This window comes from Equus asinus, chromosome 8 (genome assembly GCF_041296235.1).
Source record: "Equus asinus isolate D_3611 breed Donkey chromosome 8, EquAss-T2T_v2, whole genome shotgun sequence".
NCBI classification, from domain to species: Eukaryota; Metazoa; Chordata; class Mammalia; order Perissodactyla; family Equidae; genus Equus; species Equus asinus.
In genome coordinates this window covers 85,157,908-85,177,549 of record NC_091797.1, presented here as the reverse complement: position 1 = coordinate 85,177,549, position 19,642 = coordinate 85,157,908, and the positions used below count along the sequence as shown (strand labels likewise).

The 19,642-nt window shown below is 44.5% G+C and overlaps 3 protein-coding genes across 5 annotated transcripts; 2 read left to right on the top strand and 1 right to left on the bottom strand.

Annotated features, from left to right (window-relative positions):
* The first annotated feature begins 1,364 nt into the window (after positions 1 to 1,364).
* SRSF9 (serine and arginine rich splicing factor 9) lies at positions 1,365 to 7,839 on the top strand. The gene is made up of 4 exons (XM_014862456.3): positions 1,365 to 1,690; positions 4,064 to 4,224; positions 5,755 to 5,927; positions 7,344 to 7,839. The coding sequence occupies exons 1-4, from the start codon at positions 1,503 to 1,505 to the stop codon at positions 7,485 to 7,487; spliced, it is 666 nt and encodes a 221-aa protein (XP_014717942.1). The 5' UTR covers positions 1,365 to 1,502; the 3' UTR covers positions 7,488 to 7,839.
* On the bottom strand, positions 2,611 to 17,257 carry GATC (glutamyl-tRNA amidotransferase subunit C). Of its 3 annotated transcripts, none has more exons than XR_001401472.3 (6): positions 17,108 to 17,257; positions 16,841 to 17,013; positions 10,915 to 11,018; positions 9,131 to 9,293; positions 5,193 to 5,267; positions 2,611 to 2,757 (listed from the first exon to the last, which is right to left on the bottom strand). XR_001401472.3 is itself a non-coding variant. In XM_014862459.3 (4 exons), exons 1-4 carry the CDS (start codon positions 17,186 to 17,188, stop codon positions 9,241 to 9,243), a joined length of 411 nt encoding a protein of 136 aa, XP_014717945.1. In that variant the 5' UTR covers positions 17,189 to 17,232; the 3' UTR covers positions 8,362 to 9,240. The 3 variants fall into 3 exon arrangements, 1 of the variants encoding a protein (XP_014717945.1); XR_006531530.2 differs by having other exon boundaries at positions 2,611 to 2,752; XM_014862459.3 differs by lacking the exons at positions 2,611 to 2,757; positions 5,193 to 5,267 and having other exon boundaries at positions 8,362 to 9,293; positions 17,108 to 17,232.
* Positions 17,252 to 19,247, top strand: TRIAP1 (TP53 regulated inhibitor of apoptosis 1). Its single transcript, XM_014862460.3, has 2 exons — positions 17,252 to 17,434; positions 18,283 to 19,247. The coding sequence occupies exons 1-2, from the start codon at positions 17,252 to 17,254 to the stop codon at positions 18,364 to 18,366; spliced, it is 267 nt and encodes an 88-aa protein (XP_014717946.1). The 3' UTR covers positions 18,367 to 19,247.
* The last annotated feature ends 395 nt before the right edge of the window (positions 19,248 to 19,642 follow it).

Below are 19,642 nucleotides of genomic sequence, written 5' to 3'. Positions count from 1 at the left end.
GATCGGCCCTGAGCTAACATCCGTGCCCATCTTCTTCCATTTTTTATATGTGGGACGCCTGCCACAGTGTGGCTTGATAAGTACTGCCATGTCCACACCCTGGATCCGAACCAGAGAACCCGGGCCGCCAAAGGAGAAGATGAGAACTTGACCGCTGTGCCACCGGGCCGGCCCCCTACTTTTTTATTTGTTTGGTTTTTTGCTTTTAAAAGGCTCAGAGGGGGTATAACTACAAATCAGCTGCCTTCAGATTAAATGTTCGGTTTTATTCCCCGGCTACCGCTGGCATTCATGGAGTTGGTTTTTCACAAGTTTCATACCCCCTCAACATTTTATTATGAAACTTCAAATATACAGAAAAGTCGAAAGAACAGTAAACCCACTGAATACACCCACCGTCTAGATTCTACAGTTAACATTCTGCTGTTACTTGCTTTCTCATCTATCTACCCGCCATCAATCTACAGAGCTTTCATCTTTAATATGAAAATCTTTTTAGCTCAAGACTCTGCTGAGGGAAGGCCTCATTTTTGACCGTCCCCAGACTCAGTGCCCCGCACTATGGGAGGTAAATGTGCAAAGTGCCACGGTGGGAGTCGACCTGCTCTGAGCCCCTTAAAGACTCAGCACAGAGGCTGGGAGCATGGATGTGGTTCTAACCCTGACCCCACTAGGAAAACTCAGTTTTCTCACCTGAAATATCGGAACCCCACCATCCCCATCCCGGGGGAGGACCAAAAGCGCAAATCGCAGGAAGCACTCTATAATGACAGTTGCGACAGTTCTGATTCTTCTCCTCCCTCTTTGTCTCCGATGAACTTCAAGTCCAAGCTATGGAGTCCATCTCAGGCCTCTTACACCCATCTTAGGCCACCTCACACCCTCAGTCCCAAGCAACTGTAAAGTGGGGCAGCGCGATCCAGAGGACTACTGACCTGAGGCTGAGGGCCGCGACAGACCCGCCGTGCCCAGCCGTCGGGGCTCCCTCAGGCCGCTTCAGGGTCAGCCTGCGGCGGAGGCCTGACTCCCTCCCTCCGATGCCCCGCAAGACGAGTGACAGCCCGCGCCCCCTCCCCCGGGGCGCTACCCCCGCGTCGTCTCAATGAGCGCTCACAAAAGCCTGTGAGGCAGGCAGCGCCGCAGAGGGAGGAAGCTGACGCCCAGGCAGCCTGAGCCACTTGCCCAAGTCCAAGCAGCTGGCGAGTGAATTGCCTTCGAGAACTGAATCCGATTCCCCCGACTTCACGCTCTCCCTCTCCTCGCCCCCGGGTCCCGCCCGCACCCACAGGGGGCGCCGACCTGCGCGCACGCGCAGTCATCGCAGCCGCGTCCCCTTTAAGGGATTCCTTTTGCCTCCTCCGACCCCTTCACTTCCGCTCTGCGTCCCCACAATGCAGTGCGGCTGAGCGCCTCAGAGCCCGCGGGGACGCTGCGGGGGGACCCCGGCTGAGGCGGCGGCGGCGACGTGGGCTGCGGCGGGCCCGCGGCGTCGGGCGGTGCGGATGTCGGGGTGGGCGGACGAGCGCGGCGGCGAGGGCGACGGGCGCATCTACGTGGGGAACCTTCCGACCGACGTGCGCGAGAAGGACTTGGAGGACCTGTTCTACAAGTACGGCCGCATCCGCGAGATCGAGCTCAAGAACCGGCACGGCCTCGTGCCCTTCGCCTTCGTGCGCTTCGAGGACCCCCGGTGAGGCCCCGCTCCGTCCGCCCGCCCGCCGGCCCGCGGCCCCGGGCCCCCGCTTCCCTCCTCCCCTCCCCCGGCTCCCCTCCCCCCTCAGCGCAGACCCCTCAGGGCGCCCCCGGGTGGAGCATGAGGCCTCCTCACCGCTGGCTCCGGGCCGTCCTCTGCTCCGTCGCCACTTCCTCTATTATTATTTTTGTACTTTACTTAAAAACACAGAAGCTGGGCCTTTGGAGGGCCCCTGCCCGCCCAGCCCGGCCTCGGGGATGGTCCAGAGGACCGGCCTCTCCCTCACGGCCCGAGAGGCGCCCCTAAGGGCAAGTGGCCCGGGCACCAGGAGCCTCGGCCCCTGACCCAGCCCTGGAGAGGACTCCGTGAAGAGCGGGAGCGGCCGGCCGCCCTCGGTGCACCGCCCCCCGGCCCCCGCCAGAACTCGCCGCTGGCGGGGCGCGGACTGCGGGCGTGTGGATGCCTTTGGAGGGCGTAAAGGGCCCCTGTGATGGGACAGACCTCCAGCCACGCGCGCCCCGCCCCGCAAGGCCAGGGCTGCGTCCTGATAAAAGCGGCAGGGATCTGGAAAAACTTGTGAAACAGTTTGCGGGGCTCTCTGCCTCCACTCCCCTCTTCCGGGAGGGAGGCACCGCTACATGCTGAGGGCCCCAAGGCCGGGGAAGCTCTCGATCCCCAAACCAGCTCCAGGGGGTCTTTCGGATTTTCCAAACATTGTGGGCTCTCCGCCCAGAAAAGATCTAGGAGCTTTCACAAGTGCGGTTGGTGGTTCTTAGAAGCCACCGCACTGTCCTGGTCCCTCCCCTCGGGGTAAACGGGAGCCCGTTCTCGTTTCCAGCGCCGTCTAAGGGGACGCTTTAGCTGGCTGCGCCCTGCGGGCTCCACGACGAGGACTGGCCGCAGGGTGCCGTGCCTACCTGGTGTGGCGGTGCCGGGCAGGAGAGATCTGAGGAGGGGGAGGCGGGAAGCATCCTGAGGCGTTGAGGGCTGAAGACTGGCAGAGCTCCTTCCTAGCTTCTGGCCGTTTGCCTCAAAAAATGGAACTAGGCATTTTCACACCTAAACTGGAGAAAGTTGTGCCTCTGTTAATTAGTAACAGTTCGGCGTGGTTTTTTGAACAGTCACTATGCTGTGCATTATTTAGCATTTTCAGCAATGTATAAGGTAGGTACTGTTAACCACGTTTTACAGATGAGGAAATGGAGGATTTAGAGAGTTGATAGACTAGTAAGGGACCAAGGTAGGATTTGAACCCCTGTTCTGCCCGTTAGAATACAACCTTACTTTATGATATGCTACATTGTCATTTCTTTCCCCATTCTTTCATAATAGAAAAGCTGTCTTTTGATGTCAGTAGATGCCAAGTTTCAAGTAAAGCACTGCATACATAGTATCTTATTTAATCCTTACAATAACCCTGTGAAATAGGCATATTAGTCACAGTTAGAGATGTAAAATCTTGGTTACTTACTCACCAAGAGACAGATACTAGTCAGAAGCAGATGAATGATTTGAACTCAGGTCAATTTGTATTCAAAGTCTGCTCTTAAACCCTTTCTCCCACTGCACTATAAATATTGCTAGGGTGGCCCTGGATGTGGTCCTCGTTGCCTTTAATGTTGTGACTAGAATCTTGATAAGTGATTATGTGCCTGGGACAACTGAATGATGCCTTCATTAGTACATCCTCAGCTCTGCTTGGCCACGCAGGCTCTGAGGGCATTCTTTTTCCCATCTAATACTGGAGAACCAACTTGGCATTCCTAACTCACCTAGAGCCCTAGAAAAGACTTAAAGTAACTTTATTGAATATTTACCTTTTTTGGCAAAATTGTACCCAGAGGGTGGTTTTGACAACTTAGTTCTCCAAACCATGCAGAACAAGGTACACTTGAGAAAGTTCCATATTCCTCACAAAACACCAATTTGCGTTTGTCTTTTGAGCCTTACTTCTTTTTAAATGAGTTTTTCTTTGTATGGACTTGATGGTACTAGGCCTTGTGGAAGAATATTAAAGGACTAGTGTGTGGTGTGCATTTTGAGAATCTGCTCACTAAAGTTCGAGAAACACTTATTGGCAAAATCAGTCATCTGTTAACAATTCTTTTTTTTCTGAGTTAATCTTCTTTAAGTAATCTGTTTACCCTTTCATTATCATTTCATACCTAGAAAAGCCTGTGTGTGACAGCTGTAAAGTTCAATTCCGATATCAGGAAAGGTCTTCAGACCAAAACAGTAGTGCATCAAGATCCTGCTGGTTTTGTTTTTTTTCCTCACTCTAGGTTTTCCTCTTATACTTGTTACTCATGCCCCTCACTGGGAAGTCACTCAGCCTCCTGAGCAGCACTAACTCCAAACTTTTCTTTGCAGAGATGCTGAGGATGCAATTTATGGAAGGAATGGTTATGATTATGGCCAGTGTCGGCTTCGTGTGGAGTTCCCCAGGACTTACGGAGGTCGGGGTGGGTGGCCCCGTGGTGGGAGGAATGGGCCTCCTACAAGAAGATCTGATTTCCGAGTTCTTGTTTCAGGTATGTTCCTTTCAAACTGAATGAGATGATGCATGTAAAATACTTTGCATAGTGTCTGGCCTCCAAGAAATGTTAGCTGTTATTCATCAGTGCATGGGATATGTGTGGGGTGGGGCTTTCTTTTCAATAACCTAGGCACAGTGACAGTCTGAAGCCCTGCCCTGTCTTGCCAGTGAGGCAGGTATTTTGCAAATGAAATTGCACCAGTAGTACAGCCTTGGTAGAATGTAAACTTGCTTCTTATAAAGGAGTTTTCTCGTGTTGAAAGGGAAAATGATGGCAAAACCCTTTGAGCTGGAATTCTAAAGATGTTTTCTTTTGGAATGTACCCTGGTATCAGATTTGCTAGAAGGACATTCCAGGACCCAGATTTGAACAGTTTACCCAACCTTGGATCCTGAAAAAGGCCAGATTTTGTGGTGGTTTTGGAAATATATAAAAAAAAAAGAAAACAAAACAACAACTTGAACTCTTAGGGATTGTATTGCAAAGTATAGAATGAAATGTCTAGTATTGACAAGTGATGAAATGCTAAAATCAGAGGTTTCTGGATCTTTTTGAAAATATTAACACACCAGTAAAGACCTGGGGCCTTCTGCATATTCCAGGGCATTTTAGGGCCCTGGTGGAGTGAAATATATTGAGCCTGACACGTTCTTAGATGTGAATGTCACACAATCACAGCAGACTTCCATGGTGCTTAAGAGTGATACTGTCAGCATCTGCCTATCTTGTGTCCCTTTGTAATTTTTTAACCCCAGAACTCTATTCCCTCCTTCAGGATGTCATACATATCTTTTTTTCTCTCCATGCTGCTCTGAAATCCTGCTTAGAAAACTATTAGGAAATGGCTGCAGTCCTGAGCTGTGAGCGGTAAACACAGCCTTTGAGAGCAGGAGCACATTTCCCTTTCATGACATCAGGTAGGGTTGTATGACTCCCAACTAGTTTTAGCGTCTGAGTCTTACCTTTTCCCCCACTGTATTGAAGAATGTTGGTGATCTTTTAAGAGGTACTTTGTCTAGTTTGTCAGTCATTCACACCTATAAGAAAACAAACTTTAGATTTTTGTTGTGTTGTTACCTTCACCTACACTTCAGTTGTTTCATTGGATGGTTTCAAAATTTCTATGTCCTGGGAACCCAGTCAGGCAAGAAATAATTGGTACTGATAAATTTCATAATGGAAGTAATTAGAACTCAAAGTCTTAGGAGTTTGGTATTAATTATGAAGGACAAAGAAAGGGAGGCTATGAATTCTCAGAGATACTAAACCTGTAATGGAATGGACTTCTTGTTCTGTTGAAAAGACTTAGTCTCTGGAAGAGACCAGCTTGTTAAGTGGTTTACCACACATACTTTAGTGTTCTTCTTTGGTCTTGTGTCCCTTATCAAGCTTTGTGATTTAGGGACCCTCAGAATTTAAAAGTAGTGATTGATGGAGAAGGTACTCTAGGTATTGCTAGTTTTTAACAGGGCATTTAACATGGCTGAAGGATGTGGCCTTTTCTCTTATGTTCTCCATGCCCAGGACTTCCTCCATCAGGCAGCTGGCAGGACCTGAAGGATCACATGCGAGAGGCTGGGGATGTCTGTTATGCAGATGTGCAGAAGGATGGAATGGGGATGGTTGAGTATCTCAGAAAAGAAGACATGGAATATGCCCTGCGTAAACTGGATGACACCAAATTCCGCTCTCATGAGGTGGGTCTCCACCTTCTGTTGAGGAGCTTGTACCCAGACCACTCCATGTGAAGCTGACCCACCAGAAGTAGCAACAGGCCATGCATTTGCCATTTGCTGACCTCATAGTACCATTAAAGATCTATCTTAAGTGGACAAAGTCAAGGAATTCATCATGCCTAAGCCCTACAGGGTCATAACAGAGAGAAGTCTGCATTCATAGTATTTTTAACCCAGAGAGGATACTGGTACAGTCTGTCATAATGTGGTGAGCCGTTCTGTGACAAGACCCCTTTCACAACTGGCTTAATCTGCAGTGTCCCTCTGTGAACCTAATTATTATGGCTGTCCCTCCTCTGGGTCTAGTCTGGGCTCTACAAGCCAACCTCATCATCTCAGACCTTCTAGGTACTGCTGTTGAGGCAGAGTTGTCACTTCATTTTTCCTTTCCCAAAGTAGTATGGGATCCTCTTTGAAACCTGAGCCACCTTGTCATTTTCTTGTGGTTGATCACCTCACCCTCACGACTTAGTTCTCCATGTCCTTTCTTTTAAGAAGGCAGCTTCTGCTTTTGATATCTCAGTCTGATTCACATGGTGACTATCCTATTGAGACCAGATACCAGACCACCAATTGGATATCATTTTTTTCTGGTTATCCTGTCCTGACTTATTGTGGGATTTAGGAATGTCTGGGGACATAAATTTCTGGGTGCATTTCTTTTTTAAGGATTCATACATATAATTCCCTAATTTTGTGGTGTGGAGGCTGCATAGTTTAACAGTGCTTTTGCTCAGACTGTCCTCTAGGACTTGAATTTGGAGCAAAAACAAAATAGCACCTGGTTCTCAGTTACACTGCAAAGCAGGGTCTCAGTAAGGGCAATTACTGACTTCACCTACAGAAAAGCATCTGCTTCTTTCATCTTAGCATCTTTATATCTTCTGATAATGCTGGCTGAGGGTGAAGGGCCTGGAGACGGGCCAGCCTGGACATAACTCCTCTGCTGCTTATTAAGATCTTAGCCAAGCTACTCTCTCAACCCTGGTTCCTCCAAATGCAAAATAGTCACACTAATAGCACTGTCTTGTTAAGACTTGCCAGGCCGCTAACTTAGGAAGAAAACTCGAGCATCTAGCCCAGGCCCTTACACCTGGGAGGTGCTGAATACAGGTTAGCTCCTTCCATGGGTGCCCATCCAAAGACACATATATGAGGTGGCAGGGGAATGAACAATTTTCCTCATTTTTGGAATGGACTAATAAGAGTACTTACCTCATAGCATTATTGTGAGGATTAAACAAGATAACATTGTGCCAGGCAAACAGTAATTGCTCAATACTTAAATATTATTGTTAGGCGGCCATGTTAGATATTGGTGTGCTTTATTCTTCTGGGACTTATTTTTTTCCTTTACTCTTTCTGTTTGGATTTCAGGGTGAAACTTCCTACATTCGAGTTTATCCAGAGAGAAGCACCAGCTATGGCTACTCACGGTCTCGGTCTGGGTCAAGGGGCCGTGACTCTCCATACCAAAGCAGGGGTTCCCCACACTACTTCTCTCCTTTCAGGCCCTACTGAGACAGGTGATGGGAATTTTTTCTTTATTTTTTAGGTGAACTGAGCTGCTTTGTGCTCAGACTCTACATTCCAGATTGATGATTTAGCGTCTTAGGAAATTTTTTTAAATTTTTTTTTTTTAAGGAAATAAAACTACATAATTTCTACCAGGGCCATATTAGCAGTGAAACATTTTTTAACTGCGGAAATTGTGGTTTTGGTTCAGAAACAAGTTGTATATTTTTCACCTGATTATGGGAAAAAAAATCAGTGCTCTGTCTTTGTGGGTTGCTCTGCAATGGAGATCAGCAGTTAACTGTGACTGAGTCGGCCCATTCTGTTTAGAAATATATTTTAAACATTTAGTAATTGATATGTGTGGTTGTCCTTGATTACGTTCATAGATTTCATGAAACAGGCACACTGATTAAAAAAAAATCATTGAGTTGTAGTAGCACCTTGTACCCAATTAGTAAGGAGCAGGAGTGGATAACTTTATTTGGGGATAAACGTAGTTGCTCTGGTGGTGGTTTGAGAACTTCAATCCTAAGGGCAGGTTCAGAGTTCTCTTGTAATTCACGGTCAAGCTTGTAAATTAAGCTGCTTTAAAGAAAAAAGGGAGCATTGCAGATAGGGGAAGGGAATGGGAAGAATAAAAACAGACCTTTTAAAGTGGGCGGCAGCATAAAGATCATGGGGAAATTCTTAGCCAAAACTAACTTTGGCAGTTTAATTAGGAAAAAAAAAAACCTGGTTCTATCACTTCTACTCCTCAATCTGTCTCATTTATCATTGGTATCTGAGCTTTTTTAAAAAAGAAAAACTCCACTATCTTGGATTCTGCTCACTTCATTAATCATAGTGAGGAAGGGCTACTTTGTCCCAGGTCTGGGGCTAGTTTTTAAAAAACCACTTTATTGAAGTATGATTGACATGTAAAAAGCTATACTTATTTAATGTATCCAGCTCATTAGATTTGGGGTTACATATACACCCATAAAATCATCACCACCATCAAAGCCGTAAACATATGCATCACCTCCCAAAGTTTCCTCCCTACTCCTTTACATGTGGTAAGTTAAGATCTACCCTCCTGGCAAAGTTTAAGTATGCAATAGAGTATTGTGAGCTATCCCAGGACTATTTTTGTATGTTTTTTTTTTCAGAAAGGGAAACTGTAGGTGTGGCTAGTATCCTTTTTGCATAGAATCACTTTTGTGGGAGTAGATGGTTCTAGGTTAGGAGTTCCCAAGCTGTAGTGTACTTTGAACACTTCAGACCTTAGCAGAAAGCTAGCCCTCTGCTTGGAGCAAAGTGGGTATCCAGGAACAAATGTTCAAGTGTGTTCAATAAAGATAAAAGGTTGGTGGAAACAGCAACTAAAAAGGATAATTTAGGTTCTCACATGGTGATCAGATACAATGTCTAACAGTTATGTAAACAGAAAAATTCACTTAAGTGCAGTTTGGTAGGCAGTGTTTGGGAGGAGATAAATGGAGATAACCTCTTCCATACTGAACCGCCTGTCAGTAAATACTTGATCCATCCATTTCCTTGGAAACTGACAATACCTTTTAATTCCATTAGCATCAGGAACTCATTGCCTTATTGAGATCTCTCCCAATTCTGTCTTCAGAAGAGTTAGTTACTAAAAAATACTTAACCATCAATTTTTTTCAGGTGACTGAAGAAAGTGGGAACATTAATGTTCATAATAACAAAATATCATTGCGCTTCCATGTGTTCACAGGGTACCTCTTCCCAGAATAGCTACTCAGCCGTGTGAGAAGGGCTCTTGTTCATCCAGCTTTGGCAAAGAGATATTACCTGTTTGAAAACAATAACAAAAAAGAATGTAATATTATAGCTGAGCCTGCTTCCCAGCTGGCTCTATTAGCTAACTTATCACTTGATTTGTCATGCAAAATAAGCACTGGAAATAAGTATAGCTACTGTCCTGTTTTTCTAACTGTCTGAAAGAATCACAGTTATAAGTGAAGCCTTATTAATATGTACTTTTCAGTAAGGAGCAGACAGGTTAATTAGCCATTTATCTGCACACAGGAGTGGAAGGAAAGACTGAGTGTGAACTCAGTTTGTCCCAAGAAGCAAGGTCTGACACAAGGTTCTATTTGAGAAATAGAATATGTGCTCAATGGATAGTTCCACTGAAACAGTGACAACTGTCAGGCTCTAAGATAAATTATAAAATCTCTCCACAATTAACTGAAGTGGTTTAGTGCATCAGAGGCATGATTAAGAGCTCACAAATTTTTTTAGCTTTCTTTCCCATCCTTGCTTCAACAAGAGCTTTCCTTTAACTGGTTGGTTTTGGTCAAAGAGGTAATCCCTGAGCTGGAGGGCTATTTGTCTCTGAAGGCTGCTTCGAATGGTTCTCCTCTGAGGGAATCTGAACTTGAAGTTGTGCTTGGAAAGCTGTCTACCTGAGTGCTTATGCTAGTCCTATTCCCAAATGTCCAGAGGGGTATAGCAGCTCTGAGAACCCACCTATCTGCAGAGAGGAGATAAAAACAGTTCAACCCACCCAAGGTTCTGGATTTTACTAGTAGCCCAGAGTTATTTTAAAGCTTCCATTTAAAATAGTTACAGTGAGGTTTAAAGATGCAAATCTCCACACCAGGGATTGCACACTGATGGCTCACACGATGCATCTGGCTTGCAGGTATGTTTTATTTGCATGGTATTTTATTTTTTTAATCTTGAATTAAATACTTAATTGCCAATACTTAAAATTTCAGAAATACCACAAAAAATGTCAGGTGTCCAGGTTCTCTGGGAAAATGGGCTCATATTCTTGCCTGGCACTGACTGAAGCAGCAAATGCCAGTTGCCCTGTTAGGGAGAGCTTGAGCTCCAGATCTGCCACTGTACACATCCTTCCCTGCCCAGTCCTGTTTTGCTTGTTCCTGTTACTGACTGGCCCCTAGAGGTGAGTGTGACTCCTGGACTCTACTGCCACCTTAATGCCACCACCTATATGCACTTTATACTTTTTTCATTGTTAATACATGTGTTTTTTATTTTTTATTTCCAGTTTTATTGAGATATAGTAGACATATATCATTGTATAAGTTTAAGTTGTATAACATGTATATATTGCAAAATGATTACCACAATAAGATTAGTTAACATCCATCACCTCACATAGCTACAATTTTTTCTTGTGGTGAAAACTTTTAAGATCTACTCTCTTAGCAACTTTCAAATACAATACAGTATTGTTAACTGTAGTCATCGTGTTGTACATTACATCTCCAGGACTTATTTATCTTACAACTGGAAGTTTGTACCTTTTGACCACCTGCACCTAATTCCCACTTCATACTATTCAGAGTGCTTTCACATAGCAAATTTGGGTCTCACAGTTTCTACTGCATTCTTAGTTCACTGTAGGACAATCTGTTAAACCATTTTGGGGAACACGTACCTGGGGGAGCCACAAAATACTCCTCCACAACTCGATGAGAGTTTTGTAGTAGTTCTTCAGCACAGTTACCTTCTATCACATGGTCGGATCTCAAGTACAGACATCTATAAAACCAGAAGCGTAAGGTTACCTTCTCAGAAGACAGGGCTTCTAGGGCATGGGTGGAGAGAGTCAAGAATGGGAGAACAAGGGAGCGGCATATTCTTGAGTTATGTTCGAATGCTCAAAGATGGAGGACCTGTGGTCAACAGTAAACCAAATAACAGTCTACAGTTTATAGATTCTCCCAACAACCCTGTGAGGTAAGTGGTAATTATTCCTTAGGATTGCTATGTTTAATAAATATTTTTGGATGATCACTATGGGTAAATTGCTTTTGGTAGAGATACATAATTAAAAAGGCAACTACAGTGCAATGTTGAGTTTAACAGACGTAAGCAAAGTTTGCCAAGGGAATTGAAAGGGGCACCTAACCCAGCCTGGGTGAGGAATAGGTACTCAGAATAGGTGATGTGACTGCTAAAGGACAGGCAGGAAGTAGCTGGATTGAGGGGATGGGAAAACGGACTTCTGGCAGGTGCAGAAACTTGCTCAAGAGTGGTTATAAGTGACTTAAGGGGGGGCTGGTCTGGTAGCATTAGTGGTTAGGTTTGTGTGCTCTACTTTGGTGGCCCAGGGTTCACAGGTTCGGATCCCAGGCACAGACCTACACACTGCTCGTCAAGCCATGCTATGGTGGCATCCTACATAGAAAAAACAGGAAGACTGGCAACAGATTTTAGCTCAGGGACAACCTCACCAAAAGTGACTTAAGGATATTAGCTCCTAAGTGACAGAATTGGGATCTGACCCCTGTTCTGGTACCCCTAATATGGTGCTTTTTTCACTGCAGCCACCTTTGGGGATAATAAAAGTGCCTGCCTTTGCAAGATTTACCACAAACAGCTCAAGAATCTCCCACTGTTGTTTGGACCTAGTGGCTTCATTAAAGTATCCGGATGGCAAACCAGTGAAAGCAAACGAGCTGAACATACCTAGGAGGCTTCACTACTGTTTAAAGGTTTAAAAGTGCATCACAAGGTCTGAGCTACTTCCACATACTTGGGCTGGAAGAGAAGCAGACAGCTCAGTCACTGATAGGGGAGCAGCCAAGTTCTTTCTGCTTTGAGCCAGACATTGAGGGCTAAACCTAGTGAGACAAAGGGGCAAGGATGTGACATGAACATCTGGACAGAAGTTGTCTAAAGGCCTAAGTTGTCATGATAAGATTCTTTTAAGAAAGGACTAGTTCTTGTTTCTTTTGTGGCACTCAGCCTACAGCTAGACACAATAAACACTTATTCATGGTGTGGAGAGTGGAGAGTTGGAGTCTATTCCAGGATCTGGCACTGTCTTACTGTGTGGCCTTGAACAAGTGTGGTCTTTCCAAACCTAAGTTTCTTGCCAAAAAAAGTGAAGGCTGCATTAGATTTTTTTTTTTAACCATACAAGGATTATGTATTCATTTAAGAAAATTTGGAGAACAAAAATAAAAATCATCCGTAAAGATGACCATTGGATTTTTCTGGAGTTTATGTTGGACAATATAACAAAATGGCTAAGAACTTGGACTCCTGAATCACAGCTGAGTTCAAATCCCAGAGCCAGGTGTGGCATGTATGCAAGTTACTTATCCTCTCCATGTAACAGTTTCCTTATGTGTAGACCGCTTCATAGAATTGCTGGGAAGACTAAATGAAATAATGTTAAAAAAGACAATGTGATAATGTTAGGCCTTCATTCTCAGGGCAATAAGAGGAGAGTGCTGAAGAGCACCTGCTCCTTTCAGAAGGAGTTAGTGCACCCCAGGTCCACCTCACTCCCCACCGCTCATTCAGAGTATGCCTGTGCACTTAACCTGCTGCAGTCACACGTAACCTGCCTAGCCCGCACAGACGGGGGCTGCTAATTGTTCCTGAGCACTTGGAGGTTTTGACAGAAGTAAGACTGCTACCATCAACAGGTGGTTAAAACAGGTGGTGCTGCTTCCCAGCAGATCTAATAGTAATTGATTTATTCACTCATTTGGTAATCAGGGTTCCTATGCAGGTGACGTTTCCAGAAAAACAAAATTCACCCCTTTAAATATCACGCATTTCTGCCTAATTACTGTTTATGATGGAGTTTCTAGAATAAACCCACACCTCCCGATTTTCTTAGTCATCAAGCAGACCCCTCACTTGGTAAGTTGCTTAACTTTTCTTGACCTTGAAATCATGCATAAAACACAGAACAGGACCAGATGAGCTCTTTTGGTGCCTATCAATTATTGATTACCTCATCTTCTCAGTCAGGGTTCTACAGAAGAATTTAGCCCAAATACCATAGGACACTTATTTCGATGATAAATCAACTTCTATGCATCTGGGCTAATATCAGTTAGGTACCATCCTTGGGAGAACTGAAAAAGAGTCACTTGAATCTTTCTGTGTTCTGGTTCAGGTGGAAAACCCTGACTGAGGAAGGCTTCACCTGTGAACTAGAAATTCTTCCCCTCTGAGGCTCACAGACAAGGCACTTAAACCAGTAAATGTGGGAAATGCTAATAAAAATCTTTCATTTAATGGAGAGCACTATGGCAGCATGGAGGGAGCGGAAGTGCCTCTGTCGGCCCTTGGACTGTCCAGTGGGACAGTTGTGCCGCTGTTTTAGTTTCTTTCTGCCTCTTCCTCCTGGTATCAGGCTCCCAGGAGTTTCTCTGGGCACTACTCTACTTCCATCTACAAGCCTTTTCCCTCCCTCCTAATTTGTTTCTAGTTTGATGCAGACTGGAATGAGAGCTAATCAATTTGGCTAAGAGCTTTTGGTTCAAATGAGGCTCTGAACAACATCCTAAACATAAGTATTTGGCTGCAATCAGAGATGTCATAATCTGAGTCAGTCTCTGGATTTGAGATGAAAGAGTATAATAAAGTTTCTAGGGGTTGACTTTAGATGGCATATCTAGAGCAGTATATGAGAGCAGGGGCTCTGAATTCCAAGTCCTGGATTCTCTTACTACCTGTGTAACTTTGGGGCATAACCTTTCTGAGCCTCAGTTTCTACACCTATACAAGAGACACTAGCATTTACCTTCCAGGGTTGAATGTGATAACTGAGATAATGCATATAAAATCTTAGTGCTTGGCATGTAAGCACACTAATGCTTTTTAGCTCAAACCAAATGATAGGTTATTAATGTGCCAAGAGATTTCTATTAGCCAGTCAGAGCTTTTACAGGTAGTGTGGCTATCACCTAAAACCGTTTAACACTTCTCTTCACTTCGCTGGGTTCCATTTCAAATGCCAGAGAGTATGTTCAAAACATGAAATCCTACAAACGTCACATTTCTAAAATGGAATCATTAACCCACAGTCGTATCCAAATTTATGGCAAGACTGCAGATCACTGAATACCAAGTCACTATTCCAGCTACCAGATCCAAATCCCTCATCTTTTTCACAGACTCTTCCCTGAATAATGGGTACATTTTTTAAAAGTTACCCTCTAGATGGCTTGAGAAATTCTGACTCCTCTTTGTGCTTCTATTCCCTCCTTTTCCATAGATATTATTGAAGAACATTCTAAAAACATTTACTGAGTGTTGCTCAGTGCTAGATACTGAGAACATGATGAGCAGTAACAGACATGCTCCCTGGAATGTGGATGAGTAGTAGGAGAGCGGCAGAGAATGAAAACCACTCAAATAGATGTTTAAATACATGTAAAAGTATAGCTCTATTGCATACCATGAGAGCGCCATAGGTCCTGAAAGGGAAGCTGACTCAAAATAGAAGAATGAAAACTTCCTTGAGGAAGTGGCAGTCGAAATCTGAAGAAGGAAGGAAATTAAGTAGGGAAGAACGAGTGAGTGGGATGAGGTGGGGGTAAAGGCAAGGGCCCAGAATTCTAAGCAGGAAAAAAAATGGAGAGCTCAAGGAATTGAAAGTTACAGCCCTGTCTAGGAGAGGTGGGCAGGGCCTAGGTTAAATGATGCCCTACAGGCTATGGGGAAGCTTGTCTTTATCCTAAAGAGCACTGGGAAGCCACCTGAAGGGCTCGGGTAGGAGAGTGCCAACAGATTTCTTTTTATACTGCTGTATAACTTTGAGAAATTGGTTAACCTCTCTACACCTGAGCATGAGATTACAAAATAGAGAAAGGATTTAAAGGAATCAAAGCCTGGAGGTGAGAGAAGGAGGCTAGAAAGCACTTTACACAAAAGTTATGGTGACAGATAGGTCTGTCTCTCCCTAGGGGCACTGACTAATGGCTAACCTTTTCTTGCTCCCACCTGTACTAGGAGTTTGTTTTTTCTAATTCCATAAGGAAAAGTTGTAGATTGTGCCTGTCTTTATGAGCTACATACCCGTCCTTCCCAAGACGCTGCAGTCCCAAACAGCAAACAAGTATGCTTTTCAAAAAAGAGCATTTTCTTTAAAAATGTATTAAGATTGGGCAGCAATACGTAGAGGTGGGTAAAGGCTGTGCCTTTATATAGTGCCTATATAGTATTCACGAGCTACTCTGTCAAAGACCTGCCCTTCCCTATTGCATTAGACTACACTACTTCACTACTTGTATTATTACCCTGCCCCCTTAGGCATTTGTTTTTGGCTCTTGATATAAATGAAAGGTTAAAACTTTCCTTTGCATCCCCACTTTCTTTAAAACTAATCACTGTTAACAGTTTCCTGCATGCCCTTTCAGGGAACAAAACAAAACTTAATGCATGTGCCAACCCGGTGGCCTAGTGGTTAAGTTTGGCACACTCCACTTCAGTGGCCGGGGTTTGGTTCCACAGAGCAGACCTACACCACTCATCCACAGCCATGCTGTGGTGGCAACGCACATACAAAATAGAGGAAGATTGGCACAGATTTTAGCTCAGGGCCAATCTTCTTCAAGCAAAAAGAGGAAGATTGGCAACAAATGTTAGCCCAGGGCAAATCTTCCTCAGCACAAAAAATAAATAATGCATACACCAGAATATATAAAATAGATTACACATAAAGTATCAATAATACCATACACAATGTTCAGAACTTTGCCTTTTTTATTAAATATATCTTGGAGACCTTTCCATAGCTGCATATACTACGGTTATCAGTTTAATTAGCTTTAACAACTGCCAGATATTCCATTGTATGATGATGTATTTAGCCATGAAGGACACTTAGAATTTTTTCTGGTTTTTTCGTTTGTTTGTATTATAAACAGATTTGCATACCCTGGACACTTGTGCATTCATCTTGATGCACTGCCACAGATATTTCCATAGGGAACCACTAGCTCAGAAAATACGTACATTTAAATTTTTGAGACAGGAATCCAACAGTAAGCAACTCAGACATGAGCTTACATTCTAATAGCATGAGACATGACAAAACAACAAAAATAAGATAAGAAAAATATTAGAAGAAAATCCAACCCGACAGGATAAGGAGTTAGTGACTGGAAGGGAAGAGGGGATTTGGAGTGGTCAGGAGAGGCCCTTCGGAGGAGATGAGCTAAAACCTGCTAAGCAGACTGTCCAACAAAAAAGGAATAGCAAGTGCAAAGATCCTGGAGAAGGAACGAATTTGGTATGCTGGAGAAACAGTAAGAAAGCCAATGTCGCTGTACTGATGAATATGACGAGATGAGTATGTCCAAGTGGTAGGCAGGGACTCTCTGAAGTAGAACCTCGAAGGCGATGATCTTAGTTACACTGGGAGGCCTCCAGGATTTTAAACAGGAGTGAAAGGATCCGTAATGAACAAGGGGAAGAGTGTAACCACTTACCCGCGGGGTGACTGTGGGCAAGTTCCTGAATCTCGCTAAGCTTCTTTCCCTCTCTGTGAAATGAGACACTAATCGCCACATGAATGGCAGGCAAGGCTTCCAGGGCCGCAGCCGCGAGTTTACCTGTCCTCCAGTACTGACTCCATGGGCTCCACCCCGTCCGTGTCCACAGCGCGGAGCCGGTCGGCAAAGGCGATGGCTTTCTCCAGCCGTGCCACAGCCTCTTGGCTCCCGAAGTCCACTAGCGCTAGACGCTCCAGGTGCTCGATCACTTCGGCCGTAATCCTGCCACTTCCCTGGGGGGATGAGGCGGAGGGTGTGGGTCACAGGTGGGGCCTGCTCCGCCTCCCGACCTGCTTCCCCACCCGCCTCGGCGCTCCTGGCTTTTACCTTAGTATCCGCCTTGCAAGTGAAGCCGCGGCGCCCACCCACCAGGGCCCGAAGGCCCAGCCGCCACGCCCGCGCCCACATTTCCCTCCTTCTCAGCCGCCGTAGTGCGTCTTCACAAAAAGCCAAGCGACGCGCCTAAGGGTGATGACATCAGAGTGCGCCGCCTCTCCCGCCGCCGCCATGAACAGCGTAGGGGAGGCTTGCACGGACATGAAGCGCGAGTACGACCAGTGCTTCAATCGCTGGTTTGCCGAGAAGTTCCTCAAGGGCGACGGCTCCGGGGACCCGTGCACCGACCTCTTCAAGCGCTACCAGCAGTGTGTTCAGGTGAGCTGCGGCCCGAGCCTTCTCGCCTCTACCCACCGGCCCCGGTTCTCTACGGCGTCCCGGGCCACACGCATGTCACTGGAACACAGTAACATTCTTTGGTCCATTTGGTGCTCATCTGAAACTTGCAAAGTTGGCATACTTAGTCGTGTTTTATACATGGAACACGCATGCCCAGAAATAGGAAGTGATTAGTCCAAGTTCACTAGAATCCAGTTTCCTTGATTTTTTTGGGTGGTGCACTTTTCCGCTACTTTTAGGGGGATGAGGGCGAGGCAGGGTGTTAGCGTCTCTCTGGCTTGTTAGACATCATGAAGGGTCTGATTTTTTTGTTGTTGGTACAATCCCTTCATTGGCCTGTTTTCTCTCTCTGGACTAGCTAGGAAATTTTCATTCCAGCCCAATGAATGTGAAACTGGTTTGAATTGTAAGAACAGCACTGGGCAAATCACTCCCGGTTAGTTAACTTAAAACATCCTCGGGGTAATTTCAGGTGGAGCTGCTATCGTTATTTCATTTACAGATAAGAAAGTGAGCTTGCTCAAGGTCACATAGCCAGTAAGTCCTGGAACCTAGATTTGAACTTGTGCCTGTCACAATAGAGTGGTGATAGTGTTTAAATTCCAGTTGCGAATTTTGACGATTCCCTCACAACTACTTTCCAATCTCTCCCTGGTCTTACACTTAATTTCTTCACATGGTACTTATGTTAAAAACTATGGAGTTTGAATCATAGTTGGGAGTCCTTATAGTGCAGTCTGATTTTACTTTTGTACTATCATATTTTGTTTACAAAGTTTGGTTCTCAGACTTCATACAGACCTTTATGTGTTGTCTCCTCCCATCAGAAAGCAATAAAGGAGAAGGAGATTCCCATTGAAGGACTGGAGTTCATGGGACGTGGCAAAGAAAAGCCGGAAAGCTCTTCTTGACCTTGACGTCACCTTGAAAATGGGCTCCTCAAATCAAGAAATTGAGGACTCTGGGTTTTGTCTGTTAAGGCTGTGAAGCTAGCGATTGATTTGATGAGTTTAGGAGGGAGGAGTTTTCTTTCCTCCACTGTTTTCCTCTTACTTGTAAAAGATGAACCATCTCTCTGCTTTGAGATGATTTCTCACTTGCTCTGGCATCTTGCAGAAACTCACTGTGCTAAAACTGAATGATTTCTTGAGATTATGGTTGCAATACTTGATCTGGCTTTAAATACACCTTGAATGTAAATAGTGATAAACTTGTCAGGATGGTCAGGGTTGCCTGACCTCTTGAGTTATGCTGCAAAGGACATTAGGGACACTGTACTGGGGTCATTGTTCATAAAAGCAATTGGCTAGGACCTCTTTTCTCTCAGGGAGCTTATGCTCTGCAAAGGGATCCCAGCACAACAGTTCTAATCAGTGCTTGAGAGCACAGTTTTATTTTTATATAGTAACTTAACTGTTAAGATTGGTGGTGGACTGGGTTAGCCAAGAGGAGGACAGATTCTAAGTGTTAGATCTCAGACTCTGATGTGAAAGCTTCAAGAATGTTGCAGCAAACACCACTTCAGAGCTCATAGTGCAGACTCAGGAATTAAGATCCTTGGATTCACTATGGAGGAAGATCCTAAATTATAAAGATTTGCTGTTGCCAGCTTTCAACTGAAGCCAATGCATTAAGTCAACCTGTATACCATAAAAATGCCAAAATGCTGCATCTGGTTCAATGGGAGAAGAGTTTGATTTGCCTTGTGTGCCCACCCTGCCGTGTAATGTCTGTAATCATGAAGATGGAATAAATTGTAACATGTAGTTTCTATCATTATTTGCCCCTGGAACTCAGTGCACTTTATGGAACAACTATTACTCTGTAACCCCACATATCCCATATATACACCGGGGGGAGTTTTATGTTTTGTAATTTAAAGCTGAAGAAAAAGTGAAGATTTATCTAAGCTAGGTAGTATGGTAATTAGAAATCTGATTTCTAAAATTTATTTCCACAGTAGGCTACAAAAATATCTTCTTAAAGTGTTTATATAATGGTACAAAAAAAATGTCAAGATATGGTGAGGACTTCAGAATGTCACGTAGTCCCCCACAGTTGCTTACCTTGAGTAATTTGGTTCAATTTATTATATACGCCCAAAGATAGTATGACACTTGATTTACCCATTATTACTTCATATTTAATGTGACCAGTCCTTAATGTCATTTCAAAACATTCTTTAAA